We start from the raw sequence: 19503 nt of genomic DNA on the forward strand, positions 1-19503 counted from the left end.
TTTCCCCAGACGTAGCGTGTACTTGTGAAGAGATTACAGCGAGGCGCCATCCAAGGCTGAAGAGTCAGAGCACACTGTAGCCAAAATGCATTTGAACCGTTTGTGTCTTATGCTATTAAAAAGCTCTCTTCTTAAGTCTTTCCATGTCTTTGTCTAAAAAACGTCCAAAACACATCTCAAGGTCTTATATTTGTGACTAAGACTGGGTGTTTGATTAAATCTGTGCCATTTCTCTCTTCTCTTTGTCTGTCAGCAACACGTCCATCCTGAGACCGAGTGATGCCAGCTCACTTTTTTTTGTCAACAAAGGAAGAGGGGGAACCAGATGGAGACTTGTTTCTGTGGCCTGTAAAACAGCCTACGTAACAACAGTTCAATAACCAGCAGGCCCAGGACGGGGAAATGTGACGAGCCCAAGGACCTCTCTGACACCCAATTGTTTCCTGAGTTTCTGTGTCTGGCCTTCCGGACCGGAAACTTTTGGGCACCCCCCTGAGGTGAGTTTGTACTTGTTGGGTTCATGTGTGCATGCACTCTACTGTATATTTGCGTGTGTGAATGTTTTGGATGTGAGAGGCAAGGATTGTTAATGAAGACGCAAGAAGTACGCTGGCAGATTGCCCGTTGCTTTTTTTAAATAGTGTAAAGGAAAGGATGGGAAAGAAAGACAAGGGGCAGCGTTTAACAATGCCAATAACAGCTGCTCCTGTTGACCACAACCATTATGTTCCCAGGAAGGGAAGTAGTAATTGTGACCTTTGTGACCTACATGGCAGGACCCCCTCTCAACATGATGCTCTGTGTGGGACAGAGTCCACAAACAACAGAATGTTTGGACCATTTAAAACATTTTATGGAGGTTTTAAAAGTGCTGCTTCACATCTTTTGTTATAAATTTGCTTATATTTTTGTTTCTGCACCAGCTTTTTACACCAGATTCTGTTTTTAGGCCCCAAATTCCCCATTTCCAGCCAGAATGCTTATATATGGAATATGCTAAATAATAATAATAATAATAATAATGTTTTGTTATGTTTTAGTACTAAAACAAGAAAAAGTGGGAAGAGAAGTAATATCTTGTAAAGTGTTCCTCTATCGCCATCTGGTGTAAAAATATAAAAACACAACCTTTTAAAATCTAAATGCCAGCACTGTGCCTCTAAAATGGAATTTATATTTTAATAACTCTAAATTATATGACACATTCCGTCATGTTGTATTCGCATTTGTAAACAAACGTAGCTTTTATTTTGAAATTTTCGATAGAGCTCTGACCCGGAAGCACATTATTGTTATTATGCTAACGATGTGTCATCAACACATTAAGACCAGGGTGGGAGCTGTACATTTCGGGGAAAAAAGAGTATCAGACAGTTATTAATATTTCTTAAGGGGACAGTTTAAGAAAGGGAAGAACTATTGACTCTGTGAACAGGCTGTCATTAACTTAACACGAAAGCAGGACAGGAAAACAAGCTTAAACTACTACGCTACGTTGACTGCTAGCCAGGCGGCTAACTGGCTAATTCCTTGTCTTGTTGGGTCCTGACGGGACGGGAGAGGGATGTCCTGCAGCTTGTGGGAGTTTTGCAGGCTCCAGGAGCTCAAAACGGTCCGGGACTTCTTGTTCCAGAACCAGACAACCGAGCCAGCCGAGGAGAAGAATCAGACGGGTAGCGTTACGATGTTTGCAAGTCAGATGCATGTCTGTAGCATGCTAGTGTATCGCTGTTAGCCTAAAGGCTGCAAGACTTTGGAAAAGTACTTTTGTTTGCCGTTACTTTTACATTTTGGGTTTCAGCGGAGAACTACAATTTTAGTGGCTGTTTTGCATGAATTCACGGTTCTTAATACCTTTCAGTTTGACAAAATAAACTCGTATGTTCCTACCTACAGCGCATCTTACTTTGCATTATATAACAACGTGTTTTGTTGGCCTTGAAATGTTGCGGATCTACCATCAGAATATTTATTGTTTTGAGTATATACCAGCTGTGCATCCTGGGCAGAGTTTCATCTGTGCAATGTAACACCAGCAAAGAAAAGGGAGGCGAAGATATCAGCCTGCCCTTTCTGCTCTGAGTCATCCCTCATGTTATGATGCACCTGAATGCACCATCACAGCATGCTCAACAACACAGAAAGAGCACTCTCTGCACGCCTTAGTCATCATTTCACATATTTTGCTAAATTTCTTAGCTTCGGATAAATATTCTATTCTATTCTATTCTATTCAGTCACCACCTCTTACACTAGACACGATGTATTATAAATATCCATGGAACCACGTCTTCCAGCCTCATTTAGGTTATTTCCCTGCAGCAAGGTGTTTCTAGGCTGTTCTTCTCTTGTTCTTTTCTCATGTAGTTTCTATGGTTTGCATTGTTGTGTGTGTTATACTGTCTCATGCAGCAGGCCACAGAGCTCCCATTTATCTAATACAACAGGCCTCTGTAACAGTAATCAGTCACTTTATACTTTATACTCTACCAGAAATGTTATCTAAATTGTATGTTATTCACCTTAAGTCTAGTTTCCCATAATGAAACTAGATTTTGTTTTTCTTCACCAGCAGATAATGACCTCACTTGGGACACCTCTGACTGGGAGTCAGCATGGGATAGTGGTGAAAATGAAGAGGAGAAATCCACGTCTGCCACAGAGGTCTGTATTTGGTATTTTATGGTGTATTTTCATATTCTGCAATATGCAGAGCAACAGCAGTCTGATATTGAAAGTCCAAAGCTAAAACGCTGATTAATTACATACCGTCCCTAAAGAGTGATACAAACGAATTAAACCAAAACAAACAAAAAAAAACAAGTAGTTGTGTGTGTGTGTAACTGATGTAATATTTCAGGTGTGAACATCTGTTCTTTCTGACTCGTTTCTTTTAAGGTGGAGAGTGAGACCACAGGGCAGAGTGGACCCTGGCTGCAGGACTGTGTTGTGTCCCTGTCACCCTGCTCTGACCTGCTAGTGGTGGCCCGTGAACACAAGGCAGCCTTCCTGTCAGGTCAGATATCCAAACGGATGCACACATTGTCTCTTGTCGCAATGTAGTTTCTATATTTCTGTTACCTTTGGTGATTCTTACAGCGAAGTGGCGTACAGATGACAGTGGCAGAGAGGAGATGACTCTGGCTGTGTCTTGGACTGGAACTCTCAGCACTGAAGAAGGGTGAGTGAGAGAAAATTGCGACAATATGAGGAAAGATGAAAATGTTGCTGGGTCAACAATAGATAACATAAGTCTGAGTGAGAGTGTTTGCCAATATAATAATATCAGTAGTTTTGCTGTATGCCAAAAACAAGCACTATAAAGAGATGAAATCATATTGGATGGTGAAAGGATCTTTGTCTCTCCAGAGAGTGTGTGAGCAGCACCATCTGTATCCCCCTGGCAAGTCAAAAAAGGCAAGAAATACTCTACTTTATTAAATTCAGCATCTGTGGGATCACAGAATACTTGTGGGTATGTTTACATGTTTGTGTTTTGTGTGTGTGTGTGTGTGTGTGTGTGTGTGTATAGGAGCTCCACTGGAAGGCCTGACTGGACATGTGTAGTTGTGGGCTTTACATCTGGCCATGTCCGCTTCTACACAGAGGTATTGTCCTGCCTTCAGTGCCTACTGCTGTCTTCAACATGTTATTTTGCTGATTGGAGTCTATAAATATAAATGATAGTCTTTGATGAATGTAATAACTGTAATTATGTCTCCTCAGAACGGAGTTCTGCTTCTGGCCCAACTGCTGCATGAGGACCCTGTACTGAGGCTCAAGTGTCGCACTTATGAGATCCCACGTCATCCTGGTGTCACCGAGCAGGTAATGCTCATCCCGGAAACAAAAGCCCGAAATCTGTCAAAGAATAATTTATTCATACCAAGAAAAATGAATCCCTCCATGTTGTTCTTCTAATGTGTATAATTATCGATGTTCCTCTACTGCAGCATGAGGAGCTGAGTATCCTGTACCCTGCTGCTCTGGTCACCATTGATGGCTTCAGTCTATTTCAGTCTCTGCGTGCCTGCAGAAACCAGGTGGCAAGAGGTACTGCTTGGTTTTTTTGTGATAGCATGCACCATGTTGCATTTATCTGTGTTGCCCACTAGGGAGGGGGATAACAGATATACATAGGGATAGGTGCAATATTCACACACCACAGTGTACAATAAATTATTTATTTAGTTTTTGATGCACTATGTACAGTTTTCGTACAGACCACTTCTACCTCCACTCACCTGTGCAATAAATGTTCATATGTTTACTGTTTTTTTATTCTATTCTATTCTATTCTATATTTTATTGGTAATCTATTTTATCATGTGTATATCTTTCTTAACTTATGCTTACCCATTGTGGGACTAATAAAGGCTTCTTAATCTTAATCTTAAACAGATATACAGTATGTGATTAGCAAGTGTTGTGTGATTTTCGTTATACTGTGCTAACATGATATGTGTTTTTCATTTTCTGGCTAAATGGATAGATATTGCCACAAAGCTCTCAGGTACTAAGGAGACATTGTTATAAAATCACATGAATAGTCTTTAGAGGTTAATAGCCTAGCTTTAGCAGCATTTAGCAGTGCTTTGTGTGTTTGCCAATTAAAACACATTTTTTGTTATTTTTAAGGTAAGGTGCTACAGTTTTAATGAAGCTACATGCAAGGCCTGTGAAACAATGAAAATTAATTTTCAGAAATACTTAGATTCGCTTTGTTCTTTCTTTACAGCTACAGCAGCAGGCAGCGATGTGATCCAGCCTCCTCCCCTGGCCTATAAGAAGTGGGGCCTGCAGGATATGGACACCATTGTGGACCACAGCAGTGTGGGTAAGGCGCTGTTACACTGACTGGTGAATGTTGCTTATCCAATTTTCAGCTTTTAACTATATGGCAATGATAAGATTGAGGTTACTCTTAATATGTTTCACAGCAGTTTACCTCTCCTTGTCTTAGGGGTTATGACACTGTGTGTTTTTGACCAAATGAAGAATGCATCAATCCTGGGGGGGTTCAATGCATCAGTCAAGGGCAGCCCCCCTGCCATGAGTCAGTATGTCACCGTTGGAGCTGGGCCATACACAGGCTTCTACTATGCTGTAGAGGTAAGGGCATGAGACAGAGATGGTGCTTGTATGTATACAGTTAGTAAAGTCAGTATTTATGTGTCTTATCTGTTTCCAGGGAAGCTCCCAGCCTCTGCTGTCCCACGTGGCTCTGGCTGTGGCCAGTAAACTCACCTCAGCCCTGTTCAATGCTGCCAGGTGAGTGCATGCAATATCACTGCATGTGAAAGCGCAATTAATACAAACATCTGTCAAAGAAACTGAGTTTCTGCAATGAGGTTGTCTGTGTCACGCACATTTTATTTTAGGTCAGCATCCACACACTATTTATAATCCTGTTCATTTGTCTGCTCTTCCATTGCTTTGCATTCAGTGGGTGGTTGGGGTGGAACAAGAACAAGAACGAAGAGGAGGCTGTTCAGAAGCAGAAGCCCAAGGTGGAGCCTGCAACCCCGTTAGGGATCAGGTATCACTCATAATATCTAAATACAAATACATCAGGGTGCTATTGATATTGGCATTCTGAAGTCTGTTTATGTCCCTCTGCCTGTCAGATTTGGTCTCCCTGACTCTCGGCGCCATGGCGAGTCCATATGTCTGTCCCCATGCAACACACTGGCTGGTGTGACGGATGACTTTGGTCGAGTCACTCTACTGGACTTGGCCAGGGGCATTGCCATCCGTATGTGGAAAGGTAAGGGAAGTAATAATCAGACTTTGAATTCCTTCATCGGTCCTGACATGAAGACATGTGATTAGTTCAAATGTTTACTGTGTGTAGTATATACCTGACCATTAATTGAATTCACTCTCAGGATACAGAGATGCCCAGCTAGGTTGGCTTCAAGTTCCAGAGGAGCGTGGTGATCGGGAGTTCTCCCCTTCCGCTTCCCTTCCCAGACGCCACGCTCTGTTTCTTGTGATCTACGCCCCCCGTAGGGGAATCTTGGAGGTCTGGGCGATGCAGCAGGGGCCTCGAGTTGGAGCTTTCACTGTGGGCAAACACTGCAGGTGACTTTTTCTGTAATCTAAGACAAAACAGGACTTTGTACTGGCATTTAGAGGATATTGATATGCATGCATGCTCTCTCAGGTTGCTATATGCAGGTTACCGTCTGATGGGGGTTAACAGTGTGACCAGTAAGGGCTGGCAGCTTCACACACAGCAGGTGTGTCTGCTGGATCCAACAACAGGAGCACTGAGGACAGTAAACATTCCCTTCCACCTGGCCCTCAGGTTGGTACACAAACGTTGAGGTCTTATATTATTTACATACTTTCAATTGCATTTTCTTGTCTTGACTTAGGAGCCTTGTTCATGGTTATAAAAGCTAAGGTGAACAAATATGACTCCTAAATGCTAAATTCTCGTTATGCTGTTTTGAAATGATAAAAATTGCTTCATGCCTCCCTGCATAAGGTCGTAACGAAACACTTGTGGTGCTTGAACAACATCTTTCTGTGTGTTTTCCACCTCAGTGACAAGAAGAGCGAGCGAGCCAAAGATATGCACCTGGTAAAGAGATTAACTGCTCTACTAAAAAGCAGAGACGTGGAGCCTGGTAAGAAGAGTGAGAATGAAACCAAGATTATGTAAGTGAGGCAGTAATCTTTGTTCGTCTCATTGTTTTCTTATGGCTTCTTTTTAGATGTTTTGGAGAGTGAAGCCAGAAGTGTCCTGCTGGATATCAAACACCCTGCCATTAAGAAGCAGGTACAAATACATTCTCCCCTGCTTAACAGCTGTTAAGAGTTTGTTCAGCAGTCAGAAGTCTAACCAGTCTGTTTCCCTTCAGGCTTTGGAGTCTCTGCTTGCAAATAAGAACGTTCCTGTGTCTTGTCTTACTAACGTCACATGTGCCTTAAATGACACTTTAAAGCAGCAAGGTAAAGTATATGATTATTGGTTGGAGGAAACCGTTTTTAGATATAATATGTATGAATGGTTATTCTTGTTTCTTTGTGGCAGACCCTGAGGAGGTGGACACATCATTACTCCAGCTCTGCTCCTCCCAGCTGAAACTGCTTCAGCTCTACACTGACATCCAGCAGCTGCACTCTGCTGGAGACAGCGAGGCTTCCTCGGAAAACGTGCGAGGACACACAGTCAGAAACAACCATATAGATTGCAAACTTTTCCTGTAGGTGTCTTAACATTACCTTCTCACTCAGCAGGACTCCCTTGAAGGCATAGAGGAGGAACTGTCCCGTGTTGGTCCCATCTTGCAACGTTATGCCCAGTTCACCTCAAGACCCAGTGTGACCTTTGCTCAGGACTCACCTGACACACCCCTGCCTGCCCAAGCGTTTCTCTCCCAGATTGAGTGCACAGAGGACGGGGAGCTGAAGGTGCTTCGCAGGTCTGAGACAGAATGGAACCAGCTAGGTATGGCAACATATTTATTTATTGCTTTAAACAACATATCCTTATCCTAAAAGGGGTTCTCTTGTGTGTGCTTTGCAGGGAACTTTTTGTTTTGGGGTTGTCTGTGTGGAAAAGGTCCACTCCATAAAGTCTGTGACACACTACAACAGGCTGGCATCAGTCCACAGCAGCTACTGGTAAGATAGAGGAAGAGGAGCCAGGGAGTGAAATTAGGTTTAGGTGGATGAGTAAGATCTAGAGGAGAACTGACCCACTACTCCTTTCATTTACAGTATCATGAACTGAGCATCTATGGCTTCAAATGACAGGTTATTGCCTTGTACTGAAAAATACATGTTTTAAATGTTTCTCTTTATTTCAGTCTTTGTTGCTTAGCGTGTGGTTGCAACGGGAGAAGGAGGTGGTGCAGAAACCAGCTGAGACTGTGAGAAACCTGCACACACTACTAGTTGCTCTCAGCAACATAAAAGGTTTGTATTCATCTTCAGTATATGCTAATAAAAGGTTGTAAAAAACAACAAGATAAGAGTGCTTATTTCTTCTTCTCTTCAGGTGCTGTTGAGGATTCATGGGACCCACAGTCTATCTCCCCCTGGTGGCAGCAAGTTCGACACACATGTATCCAGTCCCACAATGCCGCTGCTGCTTTGCTGGCTGCCTTAGTCGCTCACCGCGCTGCTAAGGCTTGCATCACAAGCCGGGCCGACAGCAAGGTAGAGTAGTGCCCTTGGCAATGCAATAAAATAAGATTTTCTAAAACTAAGCAGAACATTGTCATCATTTTTTTGTTCTGTTGTGTTTGTGTGACAGTTGCAGTCTGAGTGGGAGGCGGTGTCGCTGGAGCTGGAGCAGTGGGTGGTTTGTGTTCGCCAGCTGGAGGATGTGCTGGTACTACAGACTCTCCTGTTGGTGCCTCCTCCTCAGGGAGCAGCAGGGGGCGCTGCAGTTCAGTGTTCCATCAAATCATTGCAAGAGGGAGGCACAGGTGGGTTGGACATAATCTCAGGATGTGCTTGTGTTCCCTTATAGTGTATCTTTTCTCCTTCTTTGTCAGTTTGCATACACAGGTGTTTATTTTCTTTCTCTCTTCTCTCTCAAGGTGGCGTTGCCGACAGCGTCTCCAAGTGGGTATTTAGACAAAAGTTGGCCCCTGAGTGCCTGAAGGAAATTCTCCAGAAAAGAGAAAATAAAGATGCAGATGACAAAGTGGAGCAGAGAGAAGTGGTAGAAGGAAATGAAGAGAAGGAGACGACAGACAGGACAGCAGGTGAGAGCTAAGAGAAGCATTGGCATTATTGTAAACATTATTCCGCTGAATCTTTTACCCTTGAAGTCCAGTCCATGTCAGACCCCTGTCCTCTCTGTCTCCCAGAGCTGTTGGCGGCAGTATGGCAGCGGTTCCCGCACTCCCTTTCACCTGACTTGCTCTTTGCCCATTGCAGCTGGGAGTATGTGGTGCAATGGAACAAAGACCCAGAGGTGCACAAACACAACATCTTTGTATCAATTCTGTGCCTAATCCTAGAAAAAGCAGTTTTAAGTGGATTCTCTTACTCTTAATTTTTGTTTCTCCTCATAGGAGGGTGCGTACTTGAGATGGGCTGTGGAACATTTGAAGCTGGTTTCCAGTCCCCATATTCAACTAGGTAAGTTTCTATTGATGTGCGTACATATGTCTTATTTTATCTAATCAGTGTTGTATATGTTTATACAGATGTTCATGAAAATACTATAATGTACTAAAGTCCTATAATGCCAGAAGTCATGTCAGTGTTCCACTTTGTGTGTCGTTGGTGTTTATTGAATTGTCACAGGCATTTCTACAATGATGTGGAGTACATTCATTGTCAAGCGTTTCTCGGCAGCAGCTTTCCTCATGGAGAAGGTAAATCATGCATGTACAGAATACAGCAAGGCTGAGTACAGACAAGCTTGGTTAAGTCTGAGAGGATTTGAATCAAATGACATTTCTTTTAGGTGGGAAAAGCACCCAAAGATCGCTTATGCCGTCGGGTAAGCATGTCTCTTTAGGGCACATCCTGCAATTGGTGGTTTAATAAGTTAATCCGTCTGTATGTATTGAGCTGTGTATAATACACGTACATTTGTGTGCAGGATGTCGGGATGGGAGACAAAGCCATGACGTCTTTCCTGGGCTGCTGTGTCCAACTGCTGCAGATTCTCATGGAGGTGACTGGAGTGTTGTTTAAGAATCAGTGCCCTTTGTCTTTTATAAACTACTATGTAAGTAAAGATCATAGAACAAAGCATGGGGAATGAGCAGTGCCTCAGATAAATCAGTTTATTAAGTAAGCATATTAAAATGGCTTTTTACTGACATGAGTGTAGTAGGATACACAGAGGTGTGTTGCTGCCTGCTGTGTGATGAAGTTGGATAACAAAGTGCTGATGCTGTTGGTGTGTTTTGAAAATTGCTAGAAGTACCATTTCTAAAAGTTTAAATTAAGGCAACTGGACTTGTTTTAAAGACATTTTGAGGAGTCTAGTTGCCTTGATTTAAACTCTTGGAAATGACTTGGATGAATGTTACTAATGTTTTAATATAATTATCAACACATCAACTAAATCACCATTTCCTGTTTTAATAAAGGCGGACTCTGCAGTGGAGGAGGTCCCTGTGCCAGAGCTGTCTGTTGAGGAGGCCTGGTGCGGAGCAGAGGGCCCAGCATCCATAGCTGAGCTCGCCCTGGAGCAAAGAGGCGTCCACTACCCTCTGGTCCAACACCACTGCCTGTTAGCCTCTCTGCTACATGCTGCTATGACTTTCAGTCTCAAGGTCAAACCACTCGGCTTGTTTGATAGCAAGGTGAAGACAGTCACACACATCTATTCGTTGAAATCCAGTAGGATGTGCTCAGTTTAATCGTACTGCAATGTGTTTGTGTAGGGAAAGAACGCTTTCTTCAGAGATCTGACAACTATCCAGCTGATGCCGAGTGGAGACATGGACCCAGGCTTGGTTTCAATACGACAAGAGGTGGGAGTAGAATTTAATTGCAGAAGATGAGAAGAAAATGAGATGTCTGCACCCGTCACCTCATCTGTTTCCCCATCACTCCCTCTCTCTGCCACAGTTCCTCCTTCGGGTGTTGACTGGGTGGGTGCAAGCTGTAGATGATCCCTCCAGCACAGCCACCACCCCTCTGCCTTCTACTGGACCAAAGGCTGACTGGTGGCCCTCGCTGTGCTTGGAGTTGGGCTCCCTGCTGCAGGTCAACCCAGACATCCTGCGACGGCACCTTGTCTGCGAGCTCTATAACCAAGGCCTGGACCCGCGTGCTGAAGAGGTACAAGATGTGACATGTTGACATCTGTTTTATGAAAATGCTTCGCTGACCCCATGTCTGTCTTTGGCATCCTGCTTTCTAGGTGATGTTAGAGGTAGAAGATAAGGATGTGCTGGGCTCCCAACTCTTGGTTCTGACTGGTCAGAGGCTGAGCTACTCACTTCTGCACAGTCAGAGTCAGACACAGGCTGCCATGGAGCTGCTGGCCCGCCTGCCCCCCACCCTCTGCACATGGCTGAAGGCTATGGTAAGAAACCCAACACCTTTCAGAAAGGAGAGCTGACAGCATTTGGTGTGCTCTTACTCTCTATGTGAAATCTTGATTCTGATGTATTTTGTGCAGGACCCAAGTGAGCTGAGGTGCCCGCTGGTCCCTCTGCCCCAGACCAGCCGGCTGGTCGGCCGCCTGATTGAAATCCTGCCAGAAAACCACGCCCAGTACAGCCTGGCCCTGCACCTTCTAGAAGCTGTGGAGGCCCTCACCACTGAAGACTGATGGACACTGCAGTAAGTCAACCACCCTGCAAATCAAAGAGATTGTCCTGGAGTACGTTGTCATCCTCAACTCTTGTTAATGTTGGTTAATTCATCCTCACTGATTAATTGTAGAAGGCAGTGCTAAATACAATATGGCTTTTAATTTTTTTTTAATCCATATTTTTGCATGTAACCTCTATTACATTAAATATTTGCATTATTAAGAGGATGTGTTTATTGTCCAGATGGTTATTGAGGAATAGATCATTTCTTTTTGCTTCTCATGTTTAGTGTTGACTTTAAAATCTGACGTCTGTGTGCCATATCAGAGTTCTGTTAGACATTTATCCTTCCAGACATGAGCTGTATCATAAAAAAATGGACTTTATTTTTTATTTATATATGCAGACAGTACTGTACTAGCTGTGCCTGTACACCTACTATTCTGTAGTTTTATGTCCAGCTGCTTCCACTGGACTGCAGTGCAAAAACAATGATGTTTCTCAAAAGCTTAGATGTTGCTATTGTTTTTTTCATTCTGATTCTGAAAAGATACAGAGATAAAACTTTATTTATTAATACAGAGACAGTTCCTTCAATATACCCTCAACTTTATGGGAAAGACCAGAATATACAAAGAAGGTGTTTTCAAGAACTCTTCCACGTAAATCTTTTCTGAAGTGTAAATTCACTATTGTAGTCACATGGTGACAGTCATTGTAGTGAATTGCCTCCATACATTAAAAAAAAAACAAATACACCCTCTGAACCCTTTCGAGACTGAAAATCACTTTGGTTCCTAACAGTATACACACAGCATGCTGCATTAGGTTGCCGATTTAAACATTTTTGTTCTACAGTTCACCCCTGCTGGAACAAATGTGCATACAACAGTTCTTAAGCACACTTTGAAACCAAAAGCTTTGTTATTTGCACTTAAGCCATTTTCTCCCAGTTCCAAATTTGCAATGACGAGTTTTATGACAGAACAAGCAAAGGAAAAGCTGATCTTTCATTCCTCGTGGCCAGCTTCCAGCAGGAGCCTAAAACCTGTTCAGACCTCAACGGTGCTGCATTCAAACCAGGAACACAAAAGAAGCCGGTGTTTGAGGAGGATATTTGCCTGTCACTGAGCCTGTGAAACAAGAGTCTGACAGCGTGGGCACAGGCAGTCTGCTGAGTTTGCAGTGTATCGGCGACAGCGAGGGCACCGGGCAGCTGAAGTGGGCACCACTGCTACGCTGTAGGCACTGTCCTCGCGGATAACACCACCTGACAGGAAATACACAATCACTGCTGTGATGTAGAGGGGTATACAGGTCTAAGGATTTCAAACAGCAAATGATCAACAACTATTAGTGTAGTGCTGTAGTTCCTCACCCTCCAGGTTGATGAGGAAAGTACCGTGGCTCAACAGGGCATCTGGGGGCAGGTCACGGGGGAGCTCACTAGTCAGGGTGACCCTGGCAGCCATCATCATCTCAACTAGTTGCGAGGTGGTGGAGGTGGGCTCTTCCTGGAGAGACTGGGGGTAATGTGGAGGACGGCATGAGTGGACTGAGTAAAGGGAATCTACTTAACTGATCCAGAGAAATTCCACTTACCTCCATGAGTTCAAACAGAAGACCAGGTTCAATGGCAATCATGAGCTCACACTGTGCAGCATTTTTGCCTGGTATGGACGACAGGAAGGAGTCTCTGATGGCACAAGCCCCTTCCACTGCCTCCTCTAGTCCAGGTCGCCGCCACACAGAACTACTTTTGATCCAGCCGCTTTTAAATAGGGTCTCTTCTTCTGCAGACACAAGTTGTGAGTGCACTTATTAGCAAACACAGAATGTAGGTTTTCAGGAGTAACTACAGAAACTAAATGTAACATACTGTCATGTCCTGGTGCATGTAGGTAGACCTCTTCAGCTAAATGTGGCAGGATTGGAGCTATGGATCGGGTCATGCCATCTAGGATTTCTTCTAAAACAGTCTGACATGATCTTCTGCCCAATGAGTCCTCTGGATCACAGTACAACCTGAAGGAGGCATTATTAAGGCATAGATAAAGCTCGGGGGATAGCGATTACCCAGTCATATTTATGGGAAGTACCTGTCCTTGATGATGCTTAAGTAGAAGCTGGAAATATCCCTGCTAATGAAGGCCTGGAGGACTCGGATCACCCTGCCTGCATCAAACTCACTGTAAGCATCTGTAACCTGTGGGGAGAAAGATTTGGGTGAGCAGCTGAAATCATATGGACGTAAGATGTAACCGCATCATTCCTCAAACACACCTTCATACTGTACTCGCGGAGCAGATGCAGCATGTACTGATCTATGTAGTGCATCTCTTTGGGGTCCACAGCCTGAACACGTGGGTCGAAGCCCTGGAGGTTACCGAGCAGGAACTTCAGAGTGTTCCTCAACTGAAAGGTGGATAGATAATAAAATAAGAGGAGATAAGGAAAACAAACAAACATGTTTTGCTTTCTGCTTGCTGTACTGGTACCTTGTTGATGCTGTCTCTGGCTGAGTTGAGAGCTGTGGGCCCGATTTGGACTTCGGAAAATATGTTTGATTCTGCCACCCACCAACGGAGCACATCCGCCCCGTAGGCAGGCATACTAGGGTCCTGACAGAGAGGAGACATGAGGAAATCAAGAAAGGCTTAGTTCACATACGGTCAGCATTTAAAGGCAAAAACCAACCACTGTTGAACACAGTCCCGTCTAATTTCAGTGTCTCTTGTTTTCTTACCTTCCCTCCATTAATGACTACATCAGGATCCACAACGTTGCCCAGGGACTTGGACATCTTTTCTCCCTTCTCACTGACTGCGAAGCCATGGACCACCAGAGACCTATAACAAATACAATGACTAACAGATCTGTATCGGTTCATTTTGTCTGCTGTGGCACACAGGGATGGGACTCTTACTTATAAGGTGCCTTGTTCCTCACAGCTACACTGGTGAGGAGTGATGACTGAAACCAGCCTCCAAGCTGGTCCTTTCCTTCCACATATGCGTCTGCCCTGGCGTCTGACTCTGTAGGATGAGATGAGGTGGTCAGTCAAAATCAGTCATTTATACAAACAGTATTTCCAAAATGTAGATGCACAGAATGGTTACATCTTAGAAGACAGTTATATCTAGAAAAGGACAAGAGAGAGCAGCCACTGTTAGTTTAAATCTGAAGCAATCCATCAAGTGTGCAGCAGACAGGTGTGCCATGTCCGTACAAAAGAACAGAGAAAGGTTAGAAACTGACAGACGTGCTGCAGCTTTCAGCCTCCTCCATTTCCACCTGGAATAAAATCACAGAAACTCGCCAGCAGAGAAGGAAGGAAAGAGTTGTTTGCCAATCGAAGAAAGAGCAGAAATTGCCAGGTTTTTTCCAAGCAAGGGCTAAAACCTGCATGCAAAGAGGAGACAGACGTGAGAGCCAAGATGCTGCACTTGAGACTTTAGAGGTTTGATATTCTAAAGACTCCTGAAACTACAGCATACCCAAGAGCAAAAAGAAGAGATACGAGCAGACACTCAGTAAGAGAAATAGTCTAAAACAGAGGTGGCTGAAGACATATAAAAACAGAGGCTGCTGTGTTGTTCTCCAACAACCTGTGACCCGAGGTTTGCGGAGTGTAGCCGGAAGCCAACTGAGACGTGACTCTGTCTCTGCAGAGTCCTCCTGAATCTCCTCTGGAAATGACAACACAACCCAACACAGACAGTAAAACACGTTTCCTTTAGGAAGACACTTCTGTAAACAAGAAAAAGCCCTTTAACATATTTGACACTTGCAAAGTTTGGCTTATGTTGAACTAGCAGGGGGTGACAGGGCTACTGCACCACCTGACAGGTGTGGGGTTACTCTGGATAAATAACACCTCCTGCGTTCAAGGTAAACCAAGAGTGCACATCTTGCTAATCCAGGATTGTGACCTAGAGCTTTTGCTAATGATACTTTGCAAAAGCAGCTTAATCTGTATTGTGGACTGCATGAGGTAGCTTTAAGTAGCTTTCTGCACAATAAAACTAATTACAGGAGACATGATTAAAGCCATTTTGACAGCCTGCACTCACCTTTACAGACTGTAAGAGGATTACCAGCTGTTAACAACAAGCAACTTCTATTACTGTTTATCAGAACTGCACATGGCCTGCGACTGAAGACATTCTAGATATACCTTCAAGCACTGCTGCCCATGATGCTCCACTGTCGAACCAGATGTCCAGGACGTCTTCTCCACGGACATAGTCACTCACTGGACCCGCTTTACTCTGACAGAACACAGACATTCACAGACAGCCACTTAACTCACTGAAGTTTCCACTATTTATTTTAACAACTAGTAAATAACATTCCCTCACCTTCTTGAGCACCTCTGGTGGCAGCAAAGTCTCAATGGGAAGCTCCCACCAGCAGTCACTGCCCTGTTCTTTGAAAAGCTTTGCAGTGTGGGTCACAGTGTGTCTGCAGAATCCAGAGATTGTGTTTGAGCGTGACGGAGATTTTGTGTCCAAATATGTGCATGAGCCAGTTTGTCAGTATGTGTGTCAGCTTACTTGTTGATGAGAGCGTCTCCGGTGTCTTTGTGGTAGAATACTGGGATCGGTACGCCCCAGCTCCGCTGTCTGGAGATGCACCAGTAGGTCCGTCTGTCCAGCATGGCCAGCAGGCTCCCCCTCGCCGACTCTGGCAGAACACGCACTTTCTGCAGTGCCTCCTGGACAAACACACAGCAGTGTTTTGTTTTAAAACCACACATTTCTGTAAGCAACAAAACTACTCGAGTATAATATGCATGTCAAATTCACCTTTGCTTTGTCTTTGAGTGATGCGGTGTTAATAAACCACTGTTTACTGGGCCGGATGACTACAGGCTGCTTCGTCCTCCAGTCGTACGGGTAACTGTGGACACACTTCTCCTCCAGAACCAGAGCCCCACAGTCCTTCAGCATGGAAATCACTAACACAGGCAACAACACACAGATAAAACAAACACTCTCACACCTGCAGCAACATGTCCAACATGTTCCACATCTACCTTTGTCCGTGCCCTCTGTCATCACACACAGGCTCTGTAGCTCAGGCCCCGCCACCTCAGTGAACTTGCCATCTTCATCCACTATACACTCCTTCAGAAGGAACAAAAACACGCATCACGTCATTCTGACATAATATTCATAACTGATGCCGCTACATGTAATTATTGTTGACAGTAAAACAGAATGTACCACAGAGAGTTTAAACTGTGAAGCCACATTGTAATCCTCCATGCCGTGAGCCGGCGCCGTGTGGACCAGTCCCGTTCCTTTTGCCATAGTCACGTGATTGGCTGGCAGTAACGGCACTTGCTTCTCAGGAATTGTGGGATGTTTGCAGATTCCGCCTTCAAGCTGAGAGCCTGTAGGAGAAAGACGAGCAACAATGGTATGTTTGTAAATAATAGGACACACTTATACGAACTGCTGTGTGTGTGTGTGTGTGTGTGTGTGTGCATGTAAATTACCTGTGAAGGTGGCTACGCTCTGCAACTCTGTGCCCAGCAGTTTTGCCATGCTGGCTGTGCGCTCAGTTGCTACCAACAGCAGCTGAGAACTGTCGGCCCTCTTTACCACAGAGTACCTGCAAACCAGACCTTAGCCACTTACTTCCAAAACAAATATAACTCAACTATTTATATTTAGATTAAAACATACATATTTTTATATATATATAAAATGTAGCAATCATTGCAGGTTCGTACTGAGAGTTAGGCATGAAGCAGACTGCCTGGTTGGCAGGAATGGTCCAAGGCTGAGTGGTCCACACCAACACAGAGATATTTTCCAGACCTATTGAGTGGGGCACAGTCAATAGAATTTCAACAAACACAGTAAAATGTAAAAAAAAAAAAAGGTCTGATGTATGTGTCTGCATTACCTTCTTCTGAGGCGATCTTAGGCGGCAAAGTAACCAGTGGAAAGGTGGCATAGACCGCTCTGCTCACGTGTTCCTGGTTGTACTCCAACTCTGCCTCTGCCAGAGCCGTTCTAAGGCACAGAGACAGGAAGAGAGTTTATATGAACAGTCTGAAAACAAGGATACTCCCCTGAAATAAGCTTGTTCCATGTGATACCTTGATGAAGGAGACCAGAAGACAGGCTTGTAGTCCTGATATATGAGCCCCTGGAGAAGACAGAGGTATTAATATTTCTGACTACTTTGATTCAGAATCATAGGTCACACCCAGCGCCCACCTTGCTGTGCATGTCCAGGAACACTTTGAGCTGAGCAGCCTCATAGGCCCCATCGAATGTGTAGTAGCACTGGTCCCAGTCAGCCATCACCCCCCAACGACGGAAAGCAGCTTTCTGACGAGCAATGGCCCCCTCTGCAAACTCCCGTGCTTGATGAGACAGAAACAAACCATCAGAGGGTGCACATATAAACTCCTAAACATGCACCTGACAGTTCTTTATCACCTTTCTGTCTTATCTGTAGAGGACTGAGGCCACTCGTCCCCAGGTCTCCCAGAGCCTTCAGCTCGATGGGCAGACCATGGCAGTCCCAACCTGGGATGTAGTGGACCTGTCGTCCCCTCAGCATCTCAAAGCGGTTACGGATGTCTTTCAGGATCTAGATGGAATAAAATTTAATTGTTACTTTGTTTGGAACACAATCACATAGCAGCAGCAGATAATACTGAACGTATCAGTGATTATTATTACCATGGATAATACTAAGAACGCTGTGAATTCATCACCTTGTTTAGAGCATGCCCAACGTGAGGTTCTCCGTTGGCGTAAGGGGGTCCATCATGGAGGCAGAACTCTTTCTTGGCCTTCCTTTGTCTCTGCCATGAGTACAGTTCTGCGAAACCACACTCCTGAAAAAGCACATGGTATGAGTATGATCAGACTGATGATGTGTGTAGAGGAAGTCCTTCGGTTTTAACGCACCACAGCAACATGCCTGTTTCTGGGACTATTCCTGTGCAATACAGCAATTAAAGACTGACTTCTAAAACTCTATACGTGATTAATGTATGTTCTGCAATTTGTGTCTAGCTATTAACAAGCTAATACTTAATATTAACTCGACAGTCTTTGAGTGAACCGTCCTGTACGACGTACCTGCTGTATCTGGAGTTCTCGGTCCAGGAGCTTCTGCCCGGTCAGTTTCATTGGAAACGCAGTCCGGGGCAGGAGCACCGTGTCCCGATACAGAGTGTCTGCGGAGCCTGCCTCCGCGGGCTGAGCGCTGCCTTCTCCCGAACTGACACCATGACAGCGGCTGGAGCTGAAGGAGACAGCACGGTGGAGGAGGCCGCCCACCCGGTGTGACCTCCGTCCCCATCTAGCTAGCGTCTGGCTTACTGCCGAAACCCGGCACAGCAGCATGGAGAGGTGAGGTAGTTCCTACGCCAACAGGGAAACGCCAACACTGTACGCTGTGCCCTTGTTTCTGTGTTGTGACAGTATGAAGCTATGTTGTTGTTGTATTCCGCCCTTCCAGGCGTGCTGTGTTTCCACCGGAAGAAATAGCGAAGAGGACAACTACGGAACCCAAGTGGGGTCATAAGTAAACCATTCGCGTTCTAATCCGGTACAATCACAAGAGGCTGAGACTCCACATTCATTTCTGATCGTACATAAGATTGCACACTGTTTATATTATGCAGGAGTCTATAGATACAAATAATATAAACATTATAAAAAATTATAGTTTGCAATTTCGGAGTCATCAGCCAAATGTATCTCCTCCTACAAATTTCAAGCTACAGACTCCAGTTTAGTCTTAAAATGCTCATTAGATGCTGCTCTATCAAACTTGTATTCAAACATTTTCTACTTTTCTTTTTAAATTCTTAACCGTGTTTCAGCAAATTAAATTCAGATTGCAGATTCTCCAGCAATTTAGAGCAATCCTTCACATCAGGATTCAAAGCAATGCTTCAGCTGCAGGAATCAAACTGGCTTTTTCTTCAGCTGCTTTTCTAGTTATACTTAGAGTCAATATATCAGGTGTTTTAGATTATAAAAAACTGTTTTTTTTCTAGAAATACTCCTGTTTAAGAATACATCGTTATTGCTGCCCCCTGTGGTCAATGTAAAAACATCTAACTTCAGTGGGTATTGATTAGATTCACATAACTGTAAATCTATTGTATTCATACATTTCTAATCTGTTAATCACAAATGCATATGCCTATTATTATTATTATTATTATTGTTATTGTTATTATTGTTGTTGTTGTTGTTGTTGTTAATCATTATTATTA

The 19503-nt window shown here is 44.1% G+C and overlaps 2 protein-coding genes across 6 annotated transcripts; one reads left to right on the plus strand and one right to left on the minus strand.

Annotated features, from left to right (window-relative positions):
• Window positions 1–1057: 1057 nt before the first annotated feature.
• rab3gap2 (RAB3 GTPase activating protein subunit 2 (non-catalytic)) lies at window positions 1058–11522 on the plus strand. Of its 4 annotated transcripts, none has more exons than XM_028394933.1 (35): window positions 1058–1673; window positions 2576–2664; window positions 2899–3016; window positions 3100–3181; window positions 3370–3417; window positions 3533–3608; window positions 3727–3828; window positions 3954–4053; window positions 4739–4837; window positions 4964–5112; window positions 5192–5271; window positions 5447–5539; window positions 5628–5767; window positions 5889–6084; window positions 6167–6310; window positions 6553–6635; window positions 6723–6787; window positions 6870–6960; window positions 7043–7164; window positions 7249–7459; window positions 7538–7635; window positions 7821–7929; window positions 8012–8172; window positions 8270–8444; window positions 8559–8726; window positions 8832–8938; window positions 9039–9105; window positions 9274–9344; window positions 9437–9472; window positions 9575–9703; window positions 10071–10286; window positions 10368–10457; window positions 10555–10767; window positions 10850–11014; window positions 11111–11522. In XM_028394933.1, the coding sequence occupies exons 1-35, from the start codon at window positions 1565–1567 to the stop codon at window positions 11261–11263; spliced, it is 4155 nt and encodes a 1384-aa protein (XP_028250734.1). In that variant the 5' UTR covers window positions 1058–1564; the 3' UTR covers window positions 11264–11522. The 4 variants fall into 4 exon arrangements, with proteins under 4 accessions (XP_028250734.1, XP_028250736.1, XP_028250733.1 ...); XM_028394935.1 differs by having other exon boundaries at window positions 9575–9649; XM_028394932.1 differs by having other exon boundaries at window positions 1059–1673; window positions 2573–2664.
• A 275-nt stretch (window positions 11523–11797) lies between these two features.
• Window positions 11798–18773, minus strand: iars2 (isoleucyl-tRNA synthetase 2, mitochondrial). Of its 2 annotated transcripts, XM_028394936.1 has the most exons (24): window positions 18356–18773; window positions 17986–18108; window positions 17705–17858; window positions 17480–17628; window positions 17359–17408; window positions 17163–17272; window positions 16987–17074; window positions 16750–16865; window positions 16475–16644; window positions 16285–16375; window positions 16055–16206; window positions 15803–15963; window positions 15608–15710; window positions 15424–15517; window positions 14855–14935; window positions 14173–14281; window positions 13993–14095; window positions 13745–13867; window positions 13530–13661; window positions 13346–13452; window positions 13126–13271; window positions 12849–13039; window positions 12625–12769; window positions 11798–12516 (listed from the first exon to the last, which is right to left on the minus strand). In XM_028394936.1, the coding sequence occupies exons 1-24, from the start codon at window positions 18620–18622 to the stop codon at window positions 12371–12373; spliced, it is 3111 nt and encodes a 1036-aa protein (XP_028250737.1). In that variant the 5' UTR covers window positions 18623–18773; the 3' UTR covers window positions 11798–12370. The 2 variants fall into 2 exon arrangements, with proteins under 2 accessions (XP_028250737.1, XP_028250738.1); XM_028394937.1 differs by lacking the exon at window positions 14855–14935.
• Window positions 18774–19503: the final 730 nt, after the last annotated feature.

The sequence above is a fragment of the Parambassis ranga genome, chromosome 22, assembly GCF_900634625.1.
Source record: "Parambassis ranga chromosome 22, fParRan2.1, whole genome shotgun sequence".
Lineage (NCBI taxonomy): Eukaryota > Metazoa > Chordata > Actinopteri > Ambassidae > Parambassis > Parambassis ranga.

Coding starts and splice junctions, on each gene's coding strand:
- rab3gap2 (XM_028394932.1), top strand. CDS start 1,565: ATGTCCTGCAGCTTGTGGGAGTTTTGCAGGCTCCAGGAGCTCAAAACG. Junction 3,182..3,369: donor ACTCTCAGCACTGAAGAAGG/GTGAGTGAGAGA, acceptor TTGTCTCTCCAG/AGAGTGTGTGAGCAGCACCA. Junction 5,113..5,191: donor GCTTCTACTATGCTGTAGAG/GTAAGGGCATGA, acceptor ATCTGTTTCCAG/GGAAGCTCCCAGCCTCTGCT.
- iars2 (XM_028394936.1), bottom strand. CDS start 18,622: ATGCTGCTGTGCCGGGTTTCGGCAGTAAGCCAGACGCTAGCTAGATGG. Junction 17,859..17,985: donor TTGGGCATGCTCTAAACAAG/GTGATGAATTCA, acceptor TATTCCATCTAG/ATCCTGAAAGACATCCGTAA. Junction 17,629..17,704: donor TCTACAGATAAGACAGAAAG/GTGATAAAGAAC, acceptor TGTCTCATCAAG/CACGGGAGTTTGCAGAGGGG.